At 38.2% G+C, this 16352-nt stretch overlaps 1 protein-coding gene across 1 annotated transcript in view; it reads left to right on the forward strand.

Moving 5' to 3' along the window:
- The window catches only part of LOC145997249 (tetratricopeptide repeat protein 17), a 164778-nt gene that overhangs the window by 127311 nt on the left and 21115 nt on the right, over nucleotides 1-16352 (forward strand). The window contains exon 14 of the mRNA XM_083134092.1: nucleotides 4978-5050. Within this exon, the coding sequence (XP_082990218.1) occupies nucleotides 4978-5050 (73 nt within the window). The remainder of the gene's footprint in view (nucleotides 1-4977; nucleotides 5051-16352) is intronic.

Genomic DNA, 16352 nt, shown 5'->3' on the forward strand with positions numbered 1-16352 from the left:
TTTTTTTTTTTTCGAATATGCCTTCTACTTTTTATTGTGAGAAAAGAAAAAGGTCCGGTTTTTTTGAGTTTTGCAAACGGTCGCTATCTTTGAAATTCTGTAAACCAAAAATGGGTAGTCCGATCGTTATGAAATTTTAGAATGGTGCAGGTTTTAAACACAATTATTAATTTTCAATATTTCTCAAAAATACGTTTTTAGCAATTTTGCACTGAGGCACAGAAATTAGCCCGAAATGTTCTCAATTTCTCATCTTCTTTTGTCAGCTACCACAAAGTACAATATACAAAGGCTGTCGCGGGGAAGGTGAGACAGATTTTTTCCTGGCTTGGCAACACTGCCTATGGTTTCGGCACTAGTCGCGTCGTGTAGGATGACTCATTCTGTGTCGTAGCAAGTTGTCACATGTTTTGAAACCACGTTAGTGAGCAGCTGTGTTGATTTACGTGGAGCGTGTTCCGTTAACCCCTCCAGGTTTTTGTGTATAAAATTGCTTCTCACGATGTGAACAGCGACATGCCATAAAATTTTGTTGGAGTTTAGGGAAAAGTGCTGCGGAAACATATGCAATGTTTCAACAGGCATATGCCGATCAAGACAGACTGAGTAGAGCCACAGTATTATCAAGGAGTCATTGAGACACTGCGCCAGCACGTAGCAAAAAAGAGGCCGCATTTGAAGAACATGCATTTGCACCACGATAACGCATGCCCGCATACTGTGCGAGCTTTCAGGATTACACGACGAAGATAAAAGTAGAAATTTTCCTGCATCCAGCATACAGCCTGGACCTTGCACCCTGCGACTTTTGGCTATTTCCACTTTTAAAGTCCACTTTACGTGGAAGTAGAGAAGTGATCACCGCAGCGCAAGTTTTCTTCAGTTTGCTACCTGACGACAAATTTTCAACGACATTCACAAAGTGGCAGGAGCGTATGGACACTTGCTTAGCTGTCAATGGTGCCTATTTTGAAAAAGATGTATGTCTACTCGATATGGCTGATTCTGAATAAAAAAATTGTGGTTTGTAATTTTTTTGTTTCATTTTAATGATTCTTGAAGGGGTCCATGTACATGTTTGTCTTTTTACTGCTACGCAGTCACGACTTTTTGACCTATTGCACTCATTTTGGTCTCAATCGGCAGCTAATGAACCAAATTTTCACCCTAGTACATTTGCTAGCCAATGGAGGTCGCTGTTTTCCTATACAGGAATTAGTTTCACCTTCTCTGCGACAGCCTTTGTATGAATGTGTAAATATATGATGTATTTGCATTTATATGTTAATTTTATTAAGAAATATCTTCTTAATGTCTCTTATTTTTTGCCCTTCCACCTAGTTACAACATTTTTCACAGCATTGATATATTTAAATCTTCGAATTGCAATAGAATTTGCAGATAATAATACCACACAATTGAAGAGAATATTGTGGTGGTTGGTGTGAACAGCAACAGTGGTGGTTGTGTATGTGGAGGTTGAGAGCTGTGGATGTTTCCCCCAGGTAAAAGCTCCCACAGATATTGCAGGTGAGGATGTAAATGAGATTAGAGCTGTAGCAGGTTCCTTTGGGATAGAGGGTGAATTTTCCAGTGGCAATGTGGATATCCACCAAGAAACTACCACCAATCCCCCTGTACTTGTCACCCAATATCACCCCCACCTCAACAAAATCCGACACACACTACATTCCCTCCTTTCCATCCTGCACAGTGATCCTGACACCAGAAATATCTTCCCTGATAAGCCCAAGTTGTTTTTAAATGCCCCCTCAAGGCATCACTTTGCAAGAGTTTCAGGACTTCTTCGAAAAGTTGAAAACATGTTTAGACAGGTGCATTGCATCAAATGGACAGTACTTTGAAGGAGATGAAATTTGTAACACGTAAAAATTAATACACAATTTTTTATTACAAAATTCCGGTTCATTTTGGCCCCCCCACCGTATGGTGTAAGTTGTAGGAATTTCACCTGTTTTTCAATGCAACAGTGGCAATTTTCTTCTGATTGTGCATGCAGAATTTAACCACAATTTTTGCTTTCGGTCGGGAGTCAGTGTCAAATTTAGCACCAAATTGGTCATAATTGAAGCCTTCAAGTCAAACTTTAAAGAGGAGACTGAAAAGGTTATGCTATCCTGCACATTTATTCTCATTTGCTTGAAGGGTGAAGTTATGGCATCTTTGATTTGTTATGGAAGGTAATTTGGAAAATGGTGTATATATGGTAGAAATTTAATTAATTTAAGATGATAATATATTTCAAGTATATTGGCAGTGGTCGGAAGTAGCATGCTACTTGTAGCGCCGCTACTGTAGCTAGCTACAAAATTTGTAGATGTAGCGGTGCTACATTTTGAAAATTGTAGCGGTAGCGAAGCTACAAAATTCCTGTAGTTGTAGGGAAAATTCGTTACAGCTACACTCTTCTCAGCATTTTAAGGTAAATTTTCAATGTGGCAACAGTGTAAAATAGAATTCGACAATAACTCTTACTTTTGTAGGAGGTTCATAAAGAAAAAGTCTATGTATATGGAAATACGGATAATACGATGAGCAGCATGGGGAATGGAGGAGCAGGAGGTTCCCATCCACCAGGCATCTTTCCCAGTTTTTATTTTTAGTCCACTTTATGCACAGATATGCTAATCGAGACTGGTTCTGAACCACTATATGACTCAACTCAATATTTATCCTCAAGGAAAATATGTTGATATATAAATGTAAGTAATTCTACCAAATTTTATTTGTGTATGTTGTAATCATTAATTTGGGTAACACACTAATTGCAATACTCATACATCAGATTTGCATTGATATGCCGCTTACATATGTACATTATTCTCAAACACTAGAGAAAAAATAAGTAACTGAAGTAACACTGCTATCAAAATAACAAAATTTATTTTCCAGTAAGGACAACTACAGAGGTTATTCGCTTTATATCCAACCATTGTCAATTCGGTGCTGCCACCTGGCATATCATGCTGAAAGTATGGGTCTGCTGGCGGGAGCAGTGTTGTGTTTGACCTTGTAGGTGCATGAGTGTTGGTAGTGAATGTTATCAAATGGCGCCGAAAATCAACCGGTATTGGGAGGGTTACACAATGGCCCTTTTCCATGCTAAGTTTTGATACGTATGCATTGTGAACCTGTATGAAAGGTACCTGGCAGGTTCCAAATGGAAGAAAGTTGTCTCAATGGATGAATCATATGTCCATCTCACTGCTGGTGGTCGATCACATACCGTGACATTGACGGCAAGGGTAGGGAAAGTTTCCCTCATGGCTTTATGGTTGTGACGGGATTCGGATATGAGGGTAAGTTGATGATACGCAAGGTGGACAAAAACGTGAAGGTGAATGCCAGATACTTCCAAGACTCCATTCTGACACCTGTCTATCGGAGAGACATCCCAAAATTGTATGGAATGGATGCGAACCAGGTGATGATCCATATGGACAAGGCTTCGAGTCATACCGCCAGAACACCACTACATTTTTAGCAGGAAATGGCAAAGGAATTAGGAATTCGTGTCATTCCTGTGAAAAGCCCAGATGCCAGTCCAATGGATTTTTGTGCATTTGGACTGTTGAAACGACATCTTCAACATCGCCGCCCACGTATCCTGGATTGTCTATGGAAAGCTTGCAGGGAGGAGTGGGACAGAATTCCAATGCCTGTCCTGCGCCGGAGCTTGCTGCAATGGAAACCGATGCCGGGCGATAGTCCACAATGCTGGGGTCCAATAGAACATGATCGGTGGTGGCGGCTCGGTATCTCTTACGGTGGGTACCTGTCAAACATGGTCGGATATAAAGCGAACAACCTTCTGTATAGGGCCTTCTTTGGAATATCCATGTGGTTGCTTAATTTTTTTTATGCAAATGTAGCGAAGTAGTGAGTACCAAACATGAGCAGCGCAGCGAACTATGTTTTGGAAAATGTAGCTGTAGCGAAGCTACTTTTAAAATGTAGCGTTCTGATCACTATTGGTAATAATATCACTTTGCAGAGATAATAATCTGTAGTGTCACTAATATCAAATATTTATCATTTATTTGTTTTTCAATGTGTCAATAGCAAAAACATGCATAGTCAGCACTTGAAGTAGAAAATATTAGCTTGGGAATGTTTGTTTGATCTTTGGGATTAGTAGGTGGGTTGCTCCTGTAGTTTAACAAGGTGACGAGTCAGCTAGGGGGATGATTTACGAAAGGTTTTGTAGCTTCGGGAGGGATACCATATCCTCTCACTTCAAGCACTGCATACAGTGAAACCCCGATTTTGTGTTTCTCAGGGGATCAAGCTGAAAAACTTTAAATACGGGAAAATGTAAAATCGAGGAAAATTTCTTAACATTGTACTATGTTGGTACCATCAAAATTGAATGTATAATGCCGGAAAATGTAAAATCCTGGAACATAAAATCAGAGTTCCGCTGTAATTCCATTTTACTTTTTTTCCTTATCATCCTTTCATTTTGTTCTCTAGTTTCCCAAAAGTTTCAACACCCCTAGCATTAACTTTTATCCTCACTTTCACTATATTTTTTCCTGTCAGCAGGTATGTAGCACCTGCCTCCCCCCCCCCCCCCCCCACACACACACAAAAAATTAAAGTTTTGACATATCAGGCTTAAAATGGAGTTAATAGGTGAGGTGTTCTACTTCTCCCTTTTATTAACTTCATTTTGTCAGCCAACCTCCGTGATGGATTGTTTAGCACATTACACTACAATACCTGGGGTTCGGGTTTGAATTCTGAGTGTCACAATTAGCCAAAAGTAACAGGAAAGTGACATTGACAAATCAAGCAAAACCTCATTTTACCCGTGACAATGTAAGCGAAACGTCACAATTTTTAAAGAGTTTTATTTTTTGTGTTCATGCTCTTGTGACAGGTAAGTTGAACATGTTCTCAGCAGTTTGTGTGAATATATTTCACCTTGAAATTAAATTGTCTTTCTCTTTTCAGCCAGTTATTCTGCACGTGACAGTGGGAAAGGATGGATTTATAGGAAAGGCTCAAGCATCTAGAGATTTTTTTTGTAAGTAATCTTAATATTAAATGCACTCTTTTCCCCTTTAAAGCACAGCTCATGCCATGCATCAACATTTTTATATAGTATAAGGCAATTAACACATTGACTGCCACAGAAGGTTTTTTTCCCTTTGTGTCATGATGTTTTATTACGAGAATATAATAAAAATGTTCCTTAAATTCCTGGAATTGTGCATGAATTATTGGTTCCGATAATTATACATGAATTCTGCATGATTTTTTCTCCATAGACGTGAAAAATTGCAACTTTTATTATTCCAAATCCCATTAAATTTATACATATTTATAAATGCCTTGAGGCAAGTTTGTCACAGATTATATTTTTATTTTATCGAGGAGGGAAGAGAAAAGAACGCTGTGTGGAAAATAAAACTGAATTCTCTCAGTCAATTCTCTCAATAGGTGAAATAAATAAATACATAAATAAATAAATCCATTTACTTTGTTAGTATCCTTTACAGAACAACCTATCTGACACGGAAATTTATTGGAAGATATCTTGAAGTTGATTAGTTAAATTTGGGTTTGAAATTCTTATACAAAGCCTCCCTGATGGTACAGTGGTAACATGGTCGCCTTGCAATCAGGTTCGATACCCGGTGGAGGCACATGGTGGGTAGGACCCCACTTTAAACTGTAGGTCCAGTCCCGATTAGCCTTACTGTGCATAAAGTGGACAATCAAGCAATTCTTATACAAATAACAATTTTTCGTACATTAATATATCCCGTAACATTTGTGTTGTGTTTGTATGTGTATTTTGAGTCTGAGTATGTGAAATGGCAAGTGTAATGTTCGCACCTCAAATTAAATATTTTAAATGCTTATACCATTGATTTGAATTAGAATTTTTGGATACGTTGAAATCACACAGACCCTTAATATTGTTAATATATTTGTGTGTATGTGTGTGGGTGGTGAGATGCGGTCATACATAAGGTTGAAATAGAGAAAACATCTGCTGGTACCCTTGAATTTTTGGAAAGTTTGCTTTGAAAACTGAAAATTATACTTGAATTTTATCCTGGTTCTTGAGTGGCCACCCTGAATATGTTTCTTGATGATTATATGAAAGTTGTTATTCTTAATTTTTTTATGTGCATGAGTCACATGCAACTCATGTGGCGCTAGAATCAATTATTACGATCCTCACCTTGTGAGTTATATTTGTCTTGCAGCAATTTTTTTTTTCTGAGCACTGTTATTGACTGCCATGTACTATTGCACCGATATTGTTTGATGAGCTGGCCATCATAAATTCAAGGCCAAACACCAAATCAGAAAAAACTTTTAAAACAGTTAGAGGGAAAATGTTTTTTTTTTATTTATTTACTTGTCAGATGTAAGTGAAATTTGTAGGCAAAAATATATAGAAGTTAATGTACATCTATTCATTTGATATTCTTTGTATATTGTTGGTATTAATTGTAACAATAACATCATAACTAAATAAGATTTTCACAAACCATCTGCAAAATTTTGTCCACGGGGTCACTCTTCACATCACATGTATGTTATAGCATGGTAGCGTGAGTTGCCTGTGCACCACAAGGCACCCAAGGTAAAGAGACTGTGAGTTAAATGTGCTTCATGTGGCCCCGGCCTTAAAACTAGCATAAGTTAAATACAAGTCACATGGCAGTTAACGTGTTAACCCATCCGCATACCATTTAAATGCCAATTTTTTTGCCATGAAATACCATTTAAATTTGACTCTCTCCCGTGAAGGTTGCACAGCAAGACAAGACATCAAATATTGTGAAAACTATCCAAGCAATTTACGTGAAAATTTTATATATTGAAGTGGAAGTATAATAATAAGTATGCACATATGCAGTTTACTTGAAAGATAATTAGAAACTCACCTAATAATTTTGATCACACACATCTTTGCATTCCATTTCCATTCCTCAACCTTTTATATTTTTCCTGCCACAGCCACCTCTTCCTCACTTTCACTACATTCTTCAATTTCGCTAACACAAAATGAACCCCCGTGTTCTTCTCCACTTCCAAAATCCACATTTTCCTCTTCATCGCTGTCGAAAAGCAACTTTTCAATCGCAGAATCTTCTACAACATTCTTATGCAACTTGTTTGCAAGACGTAACAAATGAAGGTTTGTTTACATGAGAAATTACTGAAAAAAACACGCTTGAAATGGTATGAAAAACTTATCAGCACAAACATACACGTCATAGATTTGAAAAATCATACAACCTCTGCCATCTATTGAATGAAAAAGAAACTATGTGATGAAAATCGGGAACCCGTCGTTCGACGACTAGGTACGGGAAGCAAATGTCCAGTCGGCCGTTGATTCGACGACTAGGTAAGCAGATGGGTTTAAATACATAGACACATTGATGGAATAGCATTTGATATTTTATTAAGTTCTCTTGACTTCCTCAGGGAACTTAGGAAGAAAGAGAAGACACCTGCATGTTGACAATAAAAAAAAAATTTGATAAAAATGTTCAGTCAAAGCATGATTAAAAACTGTAAACCCTTAAATGCCCAGCATGTTTTCAATGGGAAATATATAATGCCGCATTGCTTTAAATAAAAATGAATATCTCGGAAACTACAAATGATATAGTTCTGGAGGAAGAAAAAATTGCAGAGTAAAGCATAATAACACAAAAATAAATATTTATTTTACCTTGACTCCATTTGGCTGGCATATATGCAGGCAACATCATGACTGTTATAACTTCCCACACTCATTATGACATCAATGTCATCATCACTCCACTTCGAATCTGAATCTATTCAATCCAACTCAATGTCCCTTGAGGACAGACTGGGTGTTCTACCCATCTTGTACACTTTACTGCTCTTGTAGGAGAGTGCACGGTATGCCACTGATCTAGCACAATCACCGCTTGCAGTACACCACTGATATAACATAAAACACAAGCATCGAAGAATGAATCTTGCGCTCGTCGGACTTGAAAGAAGACGACAGTTGGGCATTAACTTCGTCTGAAGCACTTTTCCTCTTCAGTTCTCTGGCCTTTAACAAAGGGCAAGAATGGACACCAGCTTGTTTGTTGACAGACTGTCAAAATTGCACCCCTTCATACCTCCCCCCACCACTCTTTTGTCCCTTCAGTCTCTTTTCCCAATTGGCCGACATCGGTGCCTGCGAAAACATGTGAATTTTTCAGCTTGTCTGTAGTAATGACAGAAATGTGACTTGCTCCCCCTCCCACTCCTTCCCCCACCCCACCCCTTTCAATGAGCATTCTTCCATGAACTTCAAAGGCTAAGCTTTGTGAACATAAAGGTGGAACAGAACACTATAGGCCAGAATTGAAGTACAGAAAAGAATTTTCTGGAAATCCTTTAAAAAAATATATGAAAGGTAGTCCCCCTCCCACAATATAACCAGAATCAAATTACATTTCACTAATTACTAATGACATACTTGAAGACTCATATAGCAATCAAAACATGTAAAATTTGGAAAATTTTGTTACATTTTTATTGTATTGGGAGGATTGAATGTATAATTCGGAAGAATGTAAAATCTTGGAATGTAAAATTATCGTTCTACTGTACTATGTTACTTTTGTACTTCTGTCATTTTGCTTTGATTCGAAGTGCATTCCTAATTTTACATGCCATATAACTGAACAAAGATTGGCAAGCAGCGGTTCTGCAATGAGGTATATTAAAATTAGTAGCATTTCTGTTGGAGTATGAGTGCATTGTTGATTTTAATTATTACATTATTTATTACATTGTAAGTAGTGTAGTTCATGTGCAGTTCTCTTCATTTTACCGTATTGAGAATTTTATGATCATTAAGCCTCGGCTAGACCTTTCTCTCAACAGCTGAAAACAACTCCTCCTTCTATTGAAAAATCTCCCAACATATGCTTCCAATTTCTGTGATACTCTGCAGGACTTTTCTACTAGGATGATACATTAAGTGATGTAATTTATGAACATTTAATTTGCGGTTCTTGTTTGGCATACAAAGAATAGTAAAAATAGCATTTAGGTGGTGTGAAAGCAGCTTTAAACGGGGCGTTTGAAGAGTTTTAAAATATCATACCATTTAGGTTCTATATTGTGGATCTTAATGTTGTGAATTTATATTAATAACTACAGGCATTTACCCAATATTTTCAACAGAAATCACATAATTTTACAACAAAAAAAGACTTCGGTCTGTGTGTATTCTCCCATCTGCGGCACTGGTCATGTGCTGCTCGGAGTTTGGGGGGGGGGGGGGGGTTCACACCGCAATTTGTAAACTTATCTTGCTTTGACATCTGGTTTATGTTTTGTCCGTGCAAAGACCTTGGAAACTCAGGGAAGTGCATTCATTCCCTCAGTTGCTACTTTCAAAATACGAGACAGACAGTCTTGGAAGTCGAGGAAGTGAATCGCCATCAATTATTATAGCTTACACAAATTGAGTCTGTTTACAAGTCTGCTCCAAAACAAGAAAGCCAGTTACTTCGTTGACTTACTCAGTGATGCTCTCCGATTTTTTATACATATCTAGGTTATGCATCATAATGGGAATTGAAGAAAATGTAGAATGGGAGAGGGGGGTTCAGAGATTCCTATTTTTGCATTTTGACTTTTTTTTTACCTAATACAATTATAAATACTTACTAAATCTTTTGTGAGACTGATTTATTTTAATTTCTTGAGGCTCAAAGTAAATAATAAAAGAAAAATTTCAATTAACGTTCATTATATTATTATTATTATTATGAAGCGTATAAAGTGCTAAGTTTAATAGGATGACTATGTTCTGTATGAATTTGGTGTGGAGTAAGAGCTTTAAATAAATTTATTTCCGAACCATGAATTTCATCAGAAATTAATGATCTCCCCGATCGCATAGCCTATTAGACTTACTACAAACAATCAATGTAATATTTTGTGTAAAAATCGACAATTTTGACTAATTTTATGAAGGGTAAATTTTATTTTACTGGTTGGAAGATGTAGAGGCTGGGGAAAATGAGACAGGAGACACTTTCCTGGAATCCCCTTCAATTTGAACAGTGAATTGACATTAGTAACATTAACTAGAAGCATTCATTCATTAACTGACATTCGAGCCTATAGGACTTATGACTTTGCAGTGCATCACAATCAGAAATCTGGTGAAATCTTAATATTCAGTTTCAAGTGGTATCCAAAACACTCCTTCGGGGGCGGCGTGCTTTCACCGACTATTGAACCCGGGGCCCTCTGATTATATAAGGTGTTACCGTTAAGCCATCTGGTAGGCCCTCCTTGGTAATGGTGCATAATATTTTAATACAATTGAATTGTATTCCTTTTCCAGCAGTTTAGGAAGTACAATTTCAAAATTTCACTTACACTTGAAACTAGGGTGATTTTTTTTTTTTTTTTTCAGTTTATGTTTATCGCCTCATTTGAGCTGGAATGAGTCTCTATAACTTGTAATACAGAAAACTCCCTTTTATTTATAACTCTCTTATTTCTCTCTGTGTGTAAATTCTTTCCGGCTTCTTTTCTTATTTTCTTGTAGTTTACGGTTATTACAAGCATAAGAAAACAGTTTTTCTTTGTGACGTTTCAGGAGAACACACGCTCCTTTCATCAGACATTTATTTTCATTTTGACTAAAGATACAGTTATAACAATGGTTAGTAATTTTTAAACAAAAAGAATCCGTTATATAATGGACGTTGTCAATGTTACATTGTTGTAATATAGCAACTTAACTGTGAAAAAAAAAGCAGTCTGTTGTATCTTTAGTCAAAATGAAAATAAATGTCTGATGAAAGGAGCGTGTGTTCTCCTGAAACGTCACAAAGAAAAACTGTTTTCTTATGCTTGTAATAACCGTAAACTACAAGAAAATAATTCTATAATGCAAGCAATGCGTACATACAAGAAAACTTCTTTTCTTAGCCATAGTATCTTTTTCACGATTAGGTCTTGTTCCATTTTCACTCCTGCGTTCTTTGCTGTCTCCCCTTGGATCTTCAGATATCCAGCTTCCTTCTCTTTCTGTCTCTACCTCCACTTGCTCGTTCTCTATTTTGCTTTCTCCCTTTTGCTTCTGTTTCTCATTCTCTTTTTCTATAGATTTCTCTGTATGCCTCTCTCTTGTTTCTATTCCTTCATTTATGTCTTTATCTTTCTGTACTGTTTCTTTTCTTTGTTCCTTTTCTCACTACCGCGAAAAATGTTTATCTTCATTTCTCTCAATCCACCCCTCCTTTTGTTATTATACTCTGTTTTGGTTGGTTTTCCTCTTCCATTTCCTCTCTCTTATTCTGTTTTGCCTCTTTATTATCACTGGAGGCACATGGCACAGTGGTCCAATCTCGATTAGCCTTTCTGTGCATAAAGTGGACTTAAAACCACAAGTCAATCAATCAATCTTTATTTTCACTTTCATTCTCTATCCTTCGGTTTTCAATCACACTCTAGCCTCCTTTAGCCTCCCACTGCCCCCAGGGGTGTCGTCCTCCACTGGTACCTATTTGTTTGAGAATGGGTGAACCCCAGAGCAGCTTTATGCAGAGAGAAGGCTGCAAAAATCTGAACTGAAATAACATGCCCAGGAATCGAATCTTAGTCTCCTGCAGGCATTGCTGCAGCATTAGGCCCATTCCTGAAATAAGCCCAGATGAAAACAGACGAGAATTTTCCGAAAGCTGAACAGTTTTCTTTTTCTATATTAACCTGAACATAAATCTTAGAATGAAATTTGGAGCCCCAAATTTGGACGCCTAGACACAGCGTTACTTATTATACAGTTACTATTATTCTTTGCACTGTGACGTAACTATAACATTGTTGTGCTTATTGTTCACTGAATATTTCAAGTTAATGCTATCAATTTTACGGTAAACAGTTTACTTAGTAGCAGCATCAAGCCCAATTTCATCTTAATCCGGCCCTGCAGGTCAGTGAGACGCTCAGCTGACTTTTTTTATATACAAAAGGAAAACTTACCTGTTATTCTCCTTCAATACTTTTTTTCTTAAATCAACTTTATTCAATTGTCCATTTTCTCATTTAAGACAAACACAAACATCTGTGTCTTACCCGGGAACCTTGTCATCGTAGCACTCTATATACTAACCATTAAGAAACGGAGGTCGACTTGGTTAGACCATCGCTTTGCCCCATTATAAGCGTAGCTCCAAATTATTTATTACACTGATGAAAACATGAGGAATGCTTATAATACCATTATATATTGGTGGCATATAATTAGATGTACAAATCAGATTCTCTAATACCGGTGTGCTCAAATTGTTTGAGGCGGATCAAAGTATAAATATTGTGTTCTGAACGAGGATATAGTGATGTCATATCTAAGTGTTATTCCAAAAAGAATTGTTTCGGAGAATTAGAGATTATAAAAAGGAATTCACCTTTGCTTTTCTGTCACTTTTGAGCCGAGGGCTATTTAGGGGAGGGAGATGCAACCCCTCAACAGAGGGAACTGGCATACACAGAGAGGGGGCTGAAGGGTCTACAGCCAGCCCCCCCCCCTAAATTTTTAGAAAATAAAAAATTCAAATGAGGGTAGTAATAAAATCGAAAAACTTAAAATGGTCCCCAATAACCATTTTTGTGTCTCAATTACTTTTAAAACGAAGGTTTAAAATGGTAATTTGAGCTCGTATCAAATGAAAATAAAACACCATCACTGAAATTGTTTTACGGCAATGTATTCTATGATTCAACCAAATATTTAATCTCACTCTGTTCAGTCAAGGTTAGATTCATGGCACGTAACCCACATTCACATTCAGCTGTAGATATTGGTACAATTTCAGTTGAATTCACATAATCCTTGAGTGAGGTGAAAGTATGTCTTGGCTGACATGACATGTTGCCATAAAACACACGTTCTTAATCATCTAAATGCCATGTGTGTGCATTTAATAGGACTACATGGAAAAATAAACCTGTCTTCAAAGCAGCTATTCATATTGTGCAACAAAGATTGAAAACAATGCTTTCAAATGAATGATTTTCCTCGATTGGGGACCACCTAGACTTATTTTTATAAAACACAACAAAACACTACATATCTCAACAAGCTCTCAAAGAGGATTAAACGACCAAGCGACTCAACATCAGAAACACCGCCCAGCTTTAGCATTCGAAACAAGAGTACTTGTGAAACACCAGAAGTCTGAAAAAAATACCGAATACATGGCATCTAAAAGATACAGCTAGGGGTGCCAATTTTTCAAAAACACTGGGTGGGCTCAAAAATTTGAATTATAAGTTCACAAATTACATAAATTATTGGGTGGGCGTGGGCCCCACAGACCCGTATAAATTGGTGTCACTGTACACAGTCACCACAAATTGCATAACGAGAAATTTTTGTATGTAGCTATGGTGTGGTAAACTTAATTGAATTCAAAATGAAACACCATAAGTACGATATAGTTTACAAGTGGGTTGTAAATAATGATCCCCGGTTGAGATGTGTCATTCATAACCAGAGATTTGATGTTTCAAAACAAGAAGGGGGGGAAATCCCTTCTATTGTTCCTTCAAATGGCACCCTGCATTAAAATTAATAGATATTCGCTACTTTCAAATGACAAAATTCTGATTTTCCAGTTCATCCTCTTCCAAATGAGCACAAAACGAGCTTTACAGAAGGCTGTTCACTTTATATCCGACCATTTTTGACGGGTACTCACCTTAAGAGATACCGCGCCACCACCACCAATCATGTTCTATTGGACCCCAGCATTGCGGACTATCGCCCGGCATCGCAGTTTCCATTGCAGCAAGCTCCGGCGCAGGACAGGCATGGGAAATCTGTCCCACTCCTCCCTGCAAGCTTTCCATAGACCATCCAGGGTGCGCGGGCGGCGATGTTGAAGACGTCGTTTCAACAGTCCAAATGCGCAAAAATCCATTGGACTGGCATCTGGGCTTTTAAAGGAATGTCTTCAAACGGCATGACACGAATTCCTAATTCCTCTGCCATTTCCTGATAAAAACGTAGTGATGTTCTGGCGGTATGACTCGAAGCCTTGTCCATATGGATCATCACCTGGTTCGCGTCCATTCCATACAATTGTGGGATGTCTCTCCGATAGATAGGTGTCAGACTGGAGTGTTGGAAGTATCTGGCATTCACCTTCACGTTTTTGTCCACCTTGCGTATCATCAACTTACCCTCATATCCGAATCCCGTCACAAACATAAAGCCACGAGGGAAACTTTCCCTGCACTGATGAACAAAGTTGCTTCGCCCCTTGCCGTCAATGTCACGGTATGTGACACTTTGCTTGCAGCCCTTCTCCTGGTGGTTTTCGTGGGTGAATGTTGTGCAAGGAGAGCCTGTTGTGTGTGACGGGCCACAATAGCTTTCGCAGTAGTCACCCCGAGTGTTTCACAATGCATACGTATGAAAACTTAGCATGGAAAAGGGCCATTACGTAACCCTCCCAATACCGGTTAATTTTCGACACCATTTGATAATATTCACTACCAACACTCACGCACCTACAATGTCAGACACAGCACTGCTCCCGCCAGCTGACCCATAGTTCCAGCATGATACGCCAGGTGGCAGCACCGAATCGACAATGGTCGGATATAAAGCGAACAACCTCTGTATATGTTTTGGAATTATCTGTTTTTAAAATAACCATAAATTCTAAAAAAAAATTAAGTACTCAAATTAAATAATAAAAATATACGTGTTTAGTATTTGTTGTATCACTGGTCAACATGAAATTTGTTACAAGGAATGTGAATGGTGTTCTAAGGTAAGTCGATGGTGCTGAATTCAAAAATGAAATCAGTTTTTTCCTGTCGGGCTCAGTTTTCTTGTTACACACTAACCTGTACCTAATGCAATTCATGAAAATTCTGCCTATTGGGCTGTGGTTTAACCTATATTTACTCTACAGATATTGTTGAATAACAGTCATTATATGACAATAGAATGATCAACACGTTCCTAAGGCCTGGGACCTTCCTCCAATTGCAACAAACCAAATTGTGAATAAGAGAGAGGCATGGCAACACTGTCGATGAGTCATGTCCGAACACGTAGAATCGCAGTGTTGTTTGTTGTCATGTGCGTCTCGCATTGTGAGTTCTGACTTAGTGGGAAGTGACTGCCTTTGATTAGGTTGTGATTTGAAGTTTCAGAAGTCGTGTGTAGTGTTAGTGCATAAGAAAATGCCTCGTACCTGCGTAAATAGCCCCAATTCATATTGTTATATATGTGGAGAGTTGACATTTAAGTCACAAAAGCGACGAATTACCCCTCTTATAAAGAAGTGCTACGAACTTTATTTTGGGTGTAAAGTTGAGGACCAGGCCAAAACATGCCCCCCCCCCCCCCCCCCCCACACACACACATATGCTGTTTGACCTGTGTTACACTTCTGACAAGCTGGTTAAAAGGATCACGTCTCATGTCGTTTGCTGTTCCCATGGTTTGGAGGGAACCCTCAGATCACACAACAGACTGTTATTTCTGCCTGACCAAAATAGCTGGAATCACGTCGAAAACAAGGAACATTGTGCAGTACCCAAATTTACTATCAGCCATGAGACCTGTATGTCACAGTGAAGAATTGCCGGTACCAAAGCCTCCTGAGAATGTGACTGTGAGTGAAGATGAATGTCGTGACCAACACGGGGAAGAAAGTGCAAGAGGTGAAGAAACTGCTGACCCAACATTTAAAGTGTCCGGTTCATCAATGGAGCCACACTTATTGTCCCAAGGTGATCTGAACGATCTTGCGCTGGATTTACATTTGTCTAAGCAACAGTCTGAACCTTTAGCATCCAACTGAAAGATTGGAATCTCCTCGCTTGCGATACGAAAGTCTGTTTCTTTCGTGACCGCCATACAATTTTCTCAGAATATTTCTCCCACGAAGGAGACATGGTTTTTTGTAATGACATCTCATCCGTTATGGATTGTCTTAGCCATGAATACAGTTCACACGATTGGCATCTTTTCATCGATTCCAGCAAAGTTAATATGAAAGCTGTACTTCTCTATAATGGAAACAAATTTCCATCAGTACCAATTGCTCATGCTGTTAACATGAAGGAGACGTATGAGAACTTGAAACAGCTTCTGACAAATATCCAATATGAGAAATACAATAGTGACACATGCGGATATCTGAAGGTAATTGCAATTCTGCTTGGTATGCAGCTTGAGTACACAAAGCATCACTATTGTTGGAAAAAATGGCCTCTTCGCAGAGAATTAGTGCCTGGAAAGAAGAATGTGGCAAACACTCCTCTTGTTGACCCCAAAAATGTGTATC

This window comes from Lepisma saccharinum, chromosome 13 (genome assembly GCF_977018435.1).
Source record: "Lepisma saccharinum chromosome 13, izLepSacc3.1, whole genome shotgun sequence".
Lineage (NCBI taxonomy): Eukaryota > Metazoa > Arthropoda > Insecta > Zygentoma > Lepismatidae > Lepisma > Lepisma saccharinum.